At 39.7% G+C, this 12,021-nt stretch overlaps 1 protein-coding gene across 1 annotated transcript; it reads left to right on the top strand.

The window, feature by feature from the left end:
* Positions 1-2,116: 2,116 nt before the first annotated feature.
* On the top strand, positions 2,117-7,573 carry LOC117552542 (protein FAM180A-like). The gene is made up of 3 exons (XM_034226110.1): positions 2,117-2,152; positions 5,650-5,747; positions 6,065-7,573. The coding sequence occupies exon 3, from the start codon at positions 6,080-6,082 to the stop codon at positions 6,392-6,394; it is 315 nt and encodes a 104-aa protein (XP_034082001.1). The 5' UTR covers positions 2,117-2,152; positions 5,650-5,747; positions 6,065-6,079; the 3' UTR covers positions 6,395-7,573.
* The last annotated feature ends 4,448 nt before the right edge of the window (positions 7,574-12,021 follow it).

Here is a 12,021-nt window from a genome sequence, read left to right as displayed (position 1 = left end):
CAAGACATCCCTCCAGCCAGGAATACCATTTAGCCCTGCTAATTAATGGATCTTTGTTGTTCCCTCATCTCCTTGCAAGCAGTTAACGGGAGATTACAAGTTCCCTGCCTGTGCATAATGACATTGGGGGAAGCCTGCCCGTCCAAATGCAGATTGTTTGGAGCTCTGCAGGAGGGAGGGGAGGCATGAGGGAAGAACAGACTCAGAATGAGCAACATGAAAAGCAAAGATGTAGTAAGAAGAGACACCTTTATTTGACACTCAAAAAAGGCAGCTAGAAAAATCATTTTTTCCGCTGCAGTGGCACGTTAAAAACTGAATATTAAATACTAACAAATCTTTTAACTGGCTTAATATTTACAATAACTGGAATGAACTGATTTCGATAACTTGGTAAACATTGTTTTTGACCATTTACACAGAAAACGTTACTTTTAGCTGCCTGTTGCTATTGTGTGTACATTTGAGTCATGTACCTGCTCTCCTACTAGCTCCTACAAATGAACAACATCACATTTTCTTTTTAACTTCCTTGCATGAATGTTGTGGTCTGTTTCTGCGTCTGCATCAGTGCTGCTCCAACCATGTGAGCTTTAACAAGCAATAACATTTTATTAACATTATTATTATTATTATTATATAACATTAATTCAAACCACCTACGCAATCTTTTATCAACATAACCCTTGTTGTGATGAGCACACTTTCTCTTTGTGCTGTTTTGTTTACCTTGACAATGCCTCGATGCAGCTAAAGTGTCTCTTCAGTATCTATTATGACTGCACAGGCATTCCTTCAGCGCTGCTGATCGTGCATTTGGGAGTCACTTACTCAATGAGCAGTGGTAATTTTCACCTGCTAGTTGCAATGTTTTCATAGCTTCATGTCAGTGTTGGATCTAGAAAAAAATCCTTAGTGCCGTTTGGGGTATTAGAACAATTTATGGAGGGTTTTATCTTCTACAATTACACTCCAAAAGTTTTTGAAGGCTGATTGTGAATATCCATTGTTGAGAAGTTCCTGAAACGTATGTAGAGTTTACAGCAAAGCTTTTGTCGCACAATAAATAGTTTTAGATCAGAGTTAGATGCTAAGAACGATACCACTACAGTACATATATCTACAGCAGGGGCGGATCTACGGGGGGCAAGGGGGGGCAGCTGCCCCCCCACTGTAGAGCCTTGCCCCCCCAGCTGCCCCCCTAACTTTTGTTTCCCTAAAACTGTACTAAAACAAACCTACACTATTTCCACAAGCTTCTCAAGCAACGAAACAAGCATTACATTAGTTAAAAGTGAATCATTTTAAATATCATTTTAGGCCCGTTAAAAACGCAGCTACGGCCCTGCATTAAACTGCAGAGCGGGGTTCACACAGACCGCAGCTCACACCGCTACAGAGAGGGAGCGAGCTGTCCCAGCACCTATGGATCACCTGGGAGCATTTCCCCTTCCACTAGTTTTGTTTTTACTAAGGACGAGAGCTTGAAACTAAATATCAATACAACGCTGCCGTTTGAATCGATAGCGTTTAACAGACGGGCGCTGTTTGGGGCGTTACGTTACAAAATACTACGCAGACAGCGTTAGCTGGGAGATCGATCACTTTGCTAAACTATGCGGTAGCCTACTATTAAATCCACGTAAACTACACATCACAGCCATGAGGCCAGATCAATGAAACCAGGATACATCCTTTACCGTAAAAACTGGATCCAAACACAGCTGCCTGTGTGCGTTTGATCAATACTTTCTGATGTTATATTTATGATATGCTACATATTAGCTAGGCTACATGGCCCTAACGTGTAAAGTTATACAAGCATTTGTGCCAGTGCTTTTCACAAGTAGACTCTTGCAGGCCAGAGTATAGGAGTGATTCAACAACAACAACAAAAAGACATATCTGAGAAGTGATCAGGACGAACAGAAAGAGGAAAAGGAAAAGAGATTTCACTGAAGAGACCAGGAGGGTCAGAGCAGGAGGAAGAGGAGGAGATGAAGAGACCAGGAGGGTCAGAGCAGGAGGAAGAGGAGGAGATGAAGACATTAGTGAAGAAGAAGAAATATATGTGAGGAATAAAGATGAAGTGTCAGAAAGAGGGCCAGAGGCAGGGATCAGGAGGCAGATGAAACTCCAGCTGGACCACATGGTATGTTCTTATTCTCCTTACATATTCATTACAGCAGCACAATCTAGCAGCTCTTAGTATTGACAATTATTGATTGAAATGTGTTGCTGCACAGGTCACCTTTAGCTCTCTGAAGAGATGGCGGTGATGTCATTTGTGTACTTAATTATAACTAAGTACTTACAGTATGCAGAATTAGAGTATTCTCTGAATCGGGTGCCTTTTGGGTCTTTATATCTTTGAAAAATGAAACCAAAATGTTTGGTCATAACATCTGGTAGTGGACTACTTACATTTCCCACCTCAGGCACAAAATATAAATAATTACTAGGAATGTACTTGAAAAAATGTAACAGGGTTGACATTTTTGACAAAAAGTAGCCATGAGACCTTGTTTAGCTAAGATATGGCACCACATGGAAGTCAAGGACATTACAACATTGTAATATTTTGCAAAACTATTGTTTATTTTGTAATAAACAATTATTTACTATTATTAATTCATATAACAGAGTTGAAATGTTGAGCTTGTCAATCTTAATCTGAAAATACAAAAACTGAAATAAGAGAAGAAACTGACACTTGCCTTTCTTTGCCATCTTTTCTTCAGAAGACTTTTGTGATGTAATTCCCTCCATGCAGATCACACATGGACTGATCCATTATTTTAATAGGAGGGTAAATGGTATGGCGTGACAGGGTTGAAACAAACTGAGGGACGTGTGTCAATATTGCAATTTCATAGATAATTCAAGTATTTTTTCAGAATGTATTTTTGATCAGTTAAAGTTGACAAGCATGTGATTATATTAGCAGCAACATTTTGGAATAATTGGCCATTTTGATTTGTTTAATATTAAATTAATATGTAATAATGCTTAGTGAGCACATGCAAATATGTCTGTCTAATACTAAGACAACACATTTTTTGTAATGCAAAACAACCTGTTCCATTAATGAATTGCTTTAAAATACATTTTGTAGTTTACTTTCATTTAAAATGGTTGAAGTAAGCTTGGGGGACTCAAAGGGCACCCGATTGTTTGTCTGAACACCTTTTTTCTCTTGTGCATTAAGAACACTTGTGTTAGGGCATGAATTAACAATAAATAGGTTATATACAGTGTAAAATACCACGTACTGTCCGCCCTCCCATGCCACCCTGGCATGACCTCTTGCCCCCCCTTTGCCACCCCATGTAAAATGTTCTAGAACCGCCACTGATCTACAGTACAAATAAAGCTAGAGCCATAGATGCTTAGCTTAGCTTAGCATTTCGTTTTGAAGCAATAAATTAAACACATTGCTTTTATGAGCGTCAATATAAGTTCCTTGATGATATTATAATATATTATATAATATTATATTATATATTGAACAAGGGAAAACACTTTGTATGACTGTCGGTAAGTAACAAAAGAGAAAATTGCAATTATTTCAGTCTTATTGTTATTGTGAGGATTAGAAGCAGTACACCTGGCATTAAAAAAGTCCTTAGGAGTTCCTTAGATGGCAACATATTAGTTTTACCTTTTTACTGTACTGATGAGTTATATTTGGAGTTGATGGATGTGTTACTTTGTACAGCATTCAGGCTAGCTGTCCCCCAGTTTCCACTCTTCTATGCTAAGCTAGCTCTAGCTAGATTTTAACCATTGAGTGGTGTTAAGTTAGGTTAGTCTTGCAATAAGGAATACAGAAGTACAGTATCTCCCAAAATGACCAACTATTCAATTTTAGGTAAAGGATTTACAGATTAGTTTCAGATGATGGAGAAAATAGTTTGGACGTTGAACTCTTGACTTAAGTATTTCTATAATCACAACAATGGCCTTTTTTGGTTGGGGCAAGTTTGAGAGGGTGAACGGTTAAGATAATATGCTGACAATAACACCATGTAAGTGGGTTTTATTATTCTAACAATGTAACATAGGGCTGCATATTTTCTTTTACATTCTGAAATTCATGATGGCTTGGTTGTGAAAGCAAAGCCGGAGCTGAGCCTGTCAGTCGCCCAGGCAGGAAGCAGGTACATGGGGAGATGAGCCAGTGCATGTTGCTTTGGCTGGCCTCACAGATGCTATGAAGCCTAACTGTATCTGGACGAGGAGGCTGCGGGCAGCGGGGCCGATCGTTACTCCAGAATTGGCGAGAGAGCACACCGTGGATTCCGCTGACATGAGGTGTATTGTATCTGAATTCAGATGGAGCTCAGCGTTCATGCTGTATACCTCATTAAGATCTATGTGTGTGATCTGTGTGATGGCTTACACGCTGAGCCAATAACTGGATGGCAGCAGCATATGCGAGCAGTGGAAAAAGAGAGTGAGATGTCAAAAGAGGTTTAAATTACTTAGTTTTTCTGTGAATCCCCTTTTAGCTCTAGTCAACTTTACTTTTCACTTCACTCTGCTGAAGCAGTGTCTATCATCCAATCGCTCTTGGACTCTCACACAATGGATGGCATTGTAATATGAACATATTTTAAGAGTCAGGGCAGCAATAGTCGTATAAACAGTATGCAAGGGGAAAATGTGGATCCTTGTGTGACCTCTGCTTTTATATTCAAGACTTGACTTGAACTCCCAAAGACTTTTCATTACCAGTGGGAATATCTGCACAACATCACACAGAGTGGTTAAGCAGAAATGAGACTGTGATTATGGTGGTGAGAGATCAGGCAAGTTCTTAAATCCTTTCTTGGACACAGATAGCCTTTCTGATTTCATTAGGAATTAGCTTTCTGAGTAGCCAAAATGCTAAAAGATAAACTCACTATAGGGGTTTTCCTTCCAAAAATAACTGCGCCCAACAAATGCATAAACATTGTGCCACTGTTGTTTTTTTCACCTTGTTCAGCTGCACTCAATTGACCTAGAAGCTAATGTGGCTGTTTACCCATTTCAAGTATTTGTGTTAAGCTAAGCTAACTGCCTGTTGGTTGTAGCTTAATTGAAAAAATGTGAAACATAGGAAAAAAATAAAACAAAATACTTGAGTAAATATACTTATTTACTTCCTACCTATTGATCAAATGTGTCATAGCATGTGGAATTGGCAATTGTTATCACATTCAGTCAAATATAGATTTTGTATCATAAAGATGTGGCAACTGTTCCACTAGCTGAGAGATAGGTCTTTCTTTCCCGCCCTATCTGGAACACCACCAATAACGCGGTCCCTGATCTGCTACATTTCTGAACTGACACTCTGAAATCTGACCAATTGAGGTCAGCTACACCTGCCCCTCTGTGAGCGGGGGTATCTCACCTCTGGGTGCACTGGCCACTGCCACTTGTAAATATAGGAGCATCTGTGGCTCTGGTGAAAGACCTATTACCCTCTGCCCAGCTGGAGCCAGATTCCTTCCCACCTGCATAATATTTGAGCAGTAACGTATCTGTGTTTTCTCAACCTCTGGCCCATCCACAAGCATGACACATCGGATAATGTGCTGCCTAATTTCGTGAAAACAGGAGAGATCCTCTAATCTAATTTCCTGTACTTCTGGGTCCTAGCTCTGTATCCATCTGCATATAGGATAAAGCGCGGGACGTATTCGCTCATCAACCCCACGTTCCTGCGATCGGCGGAGGATGTGGACCTGCTTTTTGAGGTCAGTTCAGACCCTTTGTGTTCAGAGGCGCTGAAATGGTTAATGACTCGGCTTTAATACTGGAAGCCACTTTAATTATACTGGGAATGTGCAAAAGATCTGTCCCAGTCCAACATTTGTAGTCAATCTTCCTTTGCTAAAAATTGCTGTTCTGCTAATCATGTGGAGAGAACTGTGTGTACCCAAAGTTTTCCTGACATTGATGAAAGGAATGTTTTTTAAGTTGAATGCTGTCGTCAGTTCTAATCACAAAAAGGACAATAAAAATGTACTTATAGATAGACTTCTTCTTTCATTGGTGAACCTTTGGCCCGCAGATCCTGCTGGCTGGAATGCAGATCCAAGATGGAGAACACCACATGCTGATCCCAGATGAGGAGCTGGCCTCCCTGAGGAGCGTGGAGAAGCTGGAGGTCATCTGTGAAGACGTCCTGCCCAAGTCGCTCTCAGACATCCGCCGCCTGACAGTGGAGCTTGGCCGGCGCCGCCAGCCTTTGAGCTGGCAGGACTTCGAGAGGACGGTGCTGACGCTGGTGTACACCACCCAGACGCTGGCTGCAGCGAGCAGCCAGCAGCAGAAGGAGGCATGGACAGACGCAGCGGTGCAGCTGTTCAGAGCCCTGCAAAAAGACCTCAAATCCTCTTGAGGGAGGATCACAAGATTTATTATTTTAAGATGTTTTTATGGGCATTCACTTGCTTATGGTCACTGATTTATTGTATGTGTTACACTGCAGTTCCTGTCTGAAGCTTTTTCCAAGAAGTTATCGATCCAGTATACTGATTGTTATAGAATACAAGAAATCAACCAAAAAAGTTCCATCCACTAGTTATTGAAAACACTAGTGGGTGGACCTTAAAGGTCTCCTATTATGCTATTTTTAGGCCTATATTATGGGTCTCAGATATATAAAAATATATTAAAAAACATGTCTATGATGTGTTTTGCTCAAAATACCAAACAGATCATGCATTTTAGACATCCCTCATATCCCTCTAGTTCAGCCCTGTTAGAGAAGCGCTGATTCTGTGACTGTAACTTTAAATTCGGCTGATGCTGGCCCCGCCCCCGTTTGAGCACGGCAAGGCAAGCAGTGAGGTCTCCTCTCTGCCGTGATTAAATGCCATATTAGGTTCCAAACCACTTCAAGGATTATTTCTGAAACAGTATGGAGCTCAAATGCTTTTTCTCTTGCGGGTTTATCACAAAGTGAGTTCCTTTTTTTATTTCCTGCTTTTTTACACATATTCTCTCCAGTACAGGTTAGCTATGAGTGTTAGTGATGCTTGCTAATGTAAACAAAGACCATATTACTTCCAAAAAATGTTGTGCTTTGTTTCTGATAGTGACGTTTCTGATAGGGCCGTGGGTGTAAAGCCAGCCCACATTTCAGATATTACGTCATATCGGACGCAAATCTGGATCAGCTCCATTGTACCCTCGTTTTTAGAGATTTGTGTACGGAGGAAAAGAGAGAGGTTTTGTTTTCTGACACTTTGTGAGTTTCCTGACACAACGGGGACACAAACAAACTTGCCTGATAGGAGACCTTTAAGATATGATATTTTTTGTATTTCTGATAACAAATAACTTTCAAACTCAATTATTTAATGCACTTTACGCTTTTGTACCAACGAATCATCGAATAGCTGTCAATTTAACTTCAGACCGTTCCTTCTCTAAAGGTTTAAGCAGAGACAAGCCATTCAAGAAAATGTCAAAATATGTCTCCTTTATGTAAAGTTAATCTACTTTCTACTAGATAACTTGATTTATTTCCATCTTTTTTTTGGCGTTTTGTTTCTATTACACATTTCTGATTAAAATACAGGACACAGTTGGGAAAGTGTACGACTATGAATCACTGATTTATGTTCTTTTGCTTTTTTCCAATTGTATTTCTCCTCCCAGCTCGTACATTCTCAGCTCTGATTGTAACCATAATGCATTATGTTTGATCCTACTTATTTGTTCATTATGTGGAAATTAAATAAAACCAGCAAAGCATCTGTGCTCCATGTATTTGCGCACACCACAGCGTGGCCTCATTAATCAAATGTGTCCCAGCGAGCTATAATAAACTGCCACATGCCTGCAGTCTCAATGGGCACATGGACATGCAGTGGTTAGTCTAAAAACGAGACAAAAGAAAGAACCTAAATACTAGTAAATAGTCTGGGTGTTGTTCTGGACCCAGTGTGACTTTTTTCCGATGATTCTGACCTTTAGCCTACTTAGGATTAGCTAAATGAAACTATATGCAGCAGCACATTAGTTTGACAACTTCAAGCAGACTGTACATGTTTGACTTTAAATGGCATTAGTTGCGTCTCACTGTCTAGAAAAGATTGCGCGGTTCTTTTGATGAAAGGCCACAGATTGTACTTAAGAGTCAGTTTGCTTCAATACCCCTGATTGCTCATTTGAGCAAACTGTTCAATGTTTGATGAATGTTTGCCACCCATTTCCTCACTTCTTCTTGAAATAGGTACTTGCCTTAATTGGCTTTCGTGCAGTTCACTCATCTTGGAGTGGATAGAAAACATATATCTGGTTTGTGCTGTTTTCCCTCCTTGAGTCGATTGGTTTTACATTTGCTAACATTTTGGTTCAATGCAAGCTTTTATCCAGCCTTGGAAATGTTGCTCTCCCAATGCTTTTCACTTCCTGCGTGTTTCCACAAACATTTAATGTCTGAAAATGTAAAAGATGATCACGGATCTTCTTTATTTACAGGATCTTTTTTCTCATGTCAGTATTCATTTGATGCCCAAAGCTATTTACGCTGACTCAGGAGAAGTTATTGACATACAGATGCTGATGAGATTTGGGACGTTTCTGGGCACTACTTGACAGAGGGTGAAGAAACCAGGTATTGGCACAAAAAAAAGGGAAAGCTTCAGATTTTGTTCTCAGTATTGACTGACAGTTTCATTTAGGCACTCCCACACTTTCAGCCCCTCTGCTCCAAGTTATTATTTGACTCCAGACCCAGACTGTAATGATTCTTATCTTTGGATCTTATAGTTATCTGCTTCTGGCGTAAAGTACACCTTAATTGTCTCGAAAAAAAGACTCCATGACCGCATTGATTCTCTTTATCTCCATCTCCATGGTATAGATTTAACAAGAGAAATTAGGATTTAACTGATCAATATACTTCATGAAAATTGACTCTGTAATATTGAATCCCTTTAGTTTTAACCCTCAGCACTTTAATACATGTTTAGAGAGCAGCACCAAGTGGCAGTCGGCAGAACTGCTGTCTTAGTTCTCCATCTGAAACTATGCTCTTACATAAAGCTTTATCTTTATTAAAGAAATTATATTTAAATCTTATAGTATTATCACCAAAATATACTATAGATGGATAGATCTTTATTGTAGCGGTAGGTTGTGAGGTGATGATTAGATAGATATTTATATATACTTTATTCATTCCAAATTGGGAAATTAGTGATGCATTTATGTATTTATTAACTATATCACTTTATATCAATATTATATTTATGTCACTTTAATGTTGCAGCTAGTAAACGTGAGGCTCATTTTAATGACTCTACATACCGCTGGATAGCTTGTGATTTACCCAAATGTTCTTTATTATCATCCAATCAACAGGAATCATTACACCTAAAAGACATTTTGCTCCAAAACATAGCCCTTAAAGCGTGATATAATTAGCAATAAAACATTACATGGATTTCTTCTCTTTTACCTTAATAACATAATAAACAAAGCCTTTCCTCTTCAGGGGGACAGTTATTGCCTCTCTGTGTAAATATTCGTAATGATCACCAGGACATGTTCACTAGGTGGCAGCATTTCCAAATATTATTCTTTGTTTTATCTTCATTAGTCATGATTGTTTCATTTGTTATTCATGTGTGCAGATGTTTTGTGGGTCCAAAGGGACAACTGCAGTAATGCTACAACATGTATTAGGAGTATACTCTATCCTCATTCCCTATCCTGAGACCATGTAGTGTGCATAGACTAAGAGCCTTTGAATCATTACAATGTCATTCTGTTATGCAGACACAACACGTAAGCTGCTGCCAGAGACAAAAATAAATGTGGCATTTCCTATTTGATTTCTTTATTCCTTTATTTGGGGGGTTGCGTTTGAGGCGGCTTCATTAGAGCTGAATCTTGTCAGAAGCGGGAAGTGTCTTTCCTGGTAGGGATATTTCGTGATCACCTCCAGATGAACAGCCAGTTGTTTCAACTCAAGCTTATCAGCTGCATATGTTTCCCCCTCAGCCCTCAGACATATTTTCAGCCTCACTGCTCCTGCACAGAGGGACCGATGAGACATCACAATGTGTCACATACGCTCTGTGCAGTTCTGCTCCAAGTTAAACAACTCAATACCTTTTTCCATTTATAAAACCATCGCACGCCAACCTGCCATAATAAAACCTCTGAAAGATTGTAAGAATTTCTTCCCCCGTCTGCCACTCAGATGACTTGCTGTATAACTTGGCGTCTCTCTGCATATTATGTGAAAAATAATTCAGGATCCTGACCCAAGGCATCAAACGTTCCAGTAACACCATTAAAAGCATTCCTCTTGCAAAAATCAGCAACAGGCTGTAGGGGCAGATTCTGTTCTTTGAAGATCTTTTGAGACAATATGTTCATGTTGAAACTGTAGCTTTCTACGGAGCTCCCCTGGTGACATTGGTGAGAAAAATATGAATACGTGGCCACGTAGGCCTATTAATAATGCGTGGCCACAAATTAGTTATTACGTTCCCACGCATTAGTAATTCGTGGGAACACAATAATTATTACGCAATAACTAAATCCAGATAGTCTAAACTGATGACTGAGTGACAACACTAGCTAAACTCTGTAGGCTACGGCTATTATCGCGAAGCATGGATCATTTTGATTTGATTTCATTTTATTTTCATTTGGGTATGAATTATAATGATATTCTGCAATCCCTTGCAGTTAAGCACAGTGTCATCCTTAGCAAAAGGCACTTGATTCGGCTGCTGAAAATGCACGGTTTGAAACGTAGGCTAGTTGAGTAAGTTAAGTTAGAACGATATTGGCAGATTCGGATTTCACGGATCAATAACTCATGAACAAAACGTTATTCAGACACAAATTACGTCTCCTAAGTACCGTGGTAAGGTTGACAACGAACTACAATCACATGTTGATAAAAAAAAAGCCAATATGGGCCTCCTCGCTCCGAGCTGGACACATTACATTGGTCTCTATCTGCAGCCGGAGAAGAAACGAGTGCTCAGGGACCGTCTGCAAAGTGCAACTCCGAAAAAAGAGAATATAATAATATTCAATCACTTCACTATTCTACAGTATATTACTACCAAACTCATTACACACATCAATAGTCTTCTGTTGCTCATACTACATCAGAGAGTTTGGAAGAATATGGTTTGGAATAATTTTGGGGGTGAATTTTGTAGAGTTATATTTGTATTTATTCATGTTAGCAAACTATGGATAAGCTTAAAATGGGAATAATTTGGGTAAAACTGTGAGCTGGATTTGGGGCCTGTTGACATGTGTTTTTGAGGACAAAGGAAGATGGGGGAAGGTGAGAGCATGTCCTGATTTGCATTCAACTTAGAACAAGCTACAGTGGTTGTGCTATTAAGAGAGGTCCCTTGGGTTTCTCTGGTGGTTATCAATAGTAGCAGTTAAGTGAATACTGTTCAAACAATACCTGTGTTTGTGTTTTATATTGATTTCTCTGTTTTATCCTTTCATAAATGTAAGGACTACAAATGGCTATAAACATTCTGGGCTGGTTGGAGTAAACAGGGTTTTATTGCCCTGTGGGGGAGGTGTAGGTATGCAGGCCTTGAGACCTTTTGTTGTAAAGTGAGCCTGTGTGGTTTCCTGCTGCGTTTCCTGCTGCGTTGCGTCTCCCAATGAGATGACCTGAAAAGATGACCAGCTGACCTAACACCAAACCCCTCCTTCTTACTCTGGTATATATCCGGTGGATCCCTGGCGTTCGGCCTCTTCTTCACATGCTGCCCTCGGGTGAAAGTAGCTCTGGAGTATGCGGACTAGAGCAGGAGTAAGCCGGCATTACTCCTTAAGCATTGCAATATAACTGTAATATATCATGTTGTATTGTAATGATTGTATTGCATTGTCATATTGCCATTAAAGTAGATTATTGTTAACGGTTACTTTGTAGATATGGATTCCTTCCTGTATTATAACCAGCTTCATAGGAACGCGCGGAGATTTGAAAAGCGGACCAGTTATCCCTCCAAATCTCTA

The sequence above is a fragment of the Gymnodraco acuticeps genome, unplaced genomic scaffold, assembly GCF_902827175.1.
Source record: "Gymnodraco acuticeps unplaced genomic scaffold, fGymAcu1.1, whole genome shotgun sequence".
NCBI classification, from domain to species: Eukaryota; Metazoa; Chordata; class Actinopteri; order Perciformes; family Bathydraconidae; genus Gymnodraco; species Gymnodraco acuticeps.
This window is presented reverse-complemented; position numbering and strand designations above follow the sequence as displayed.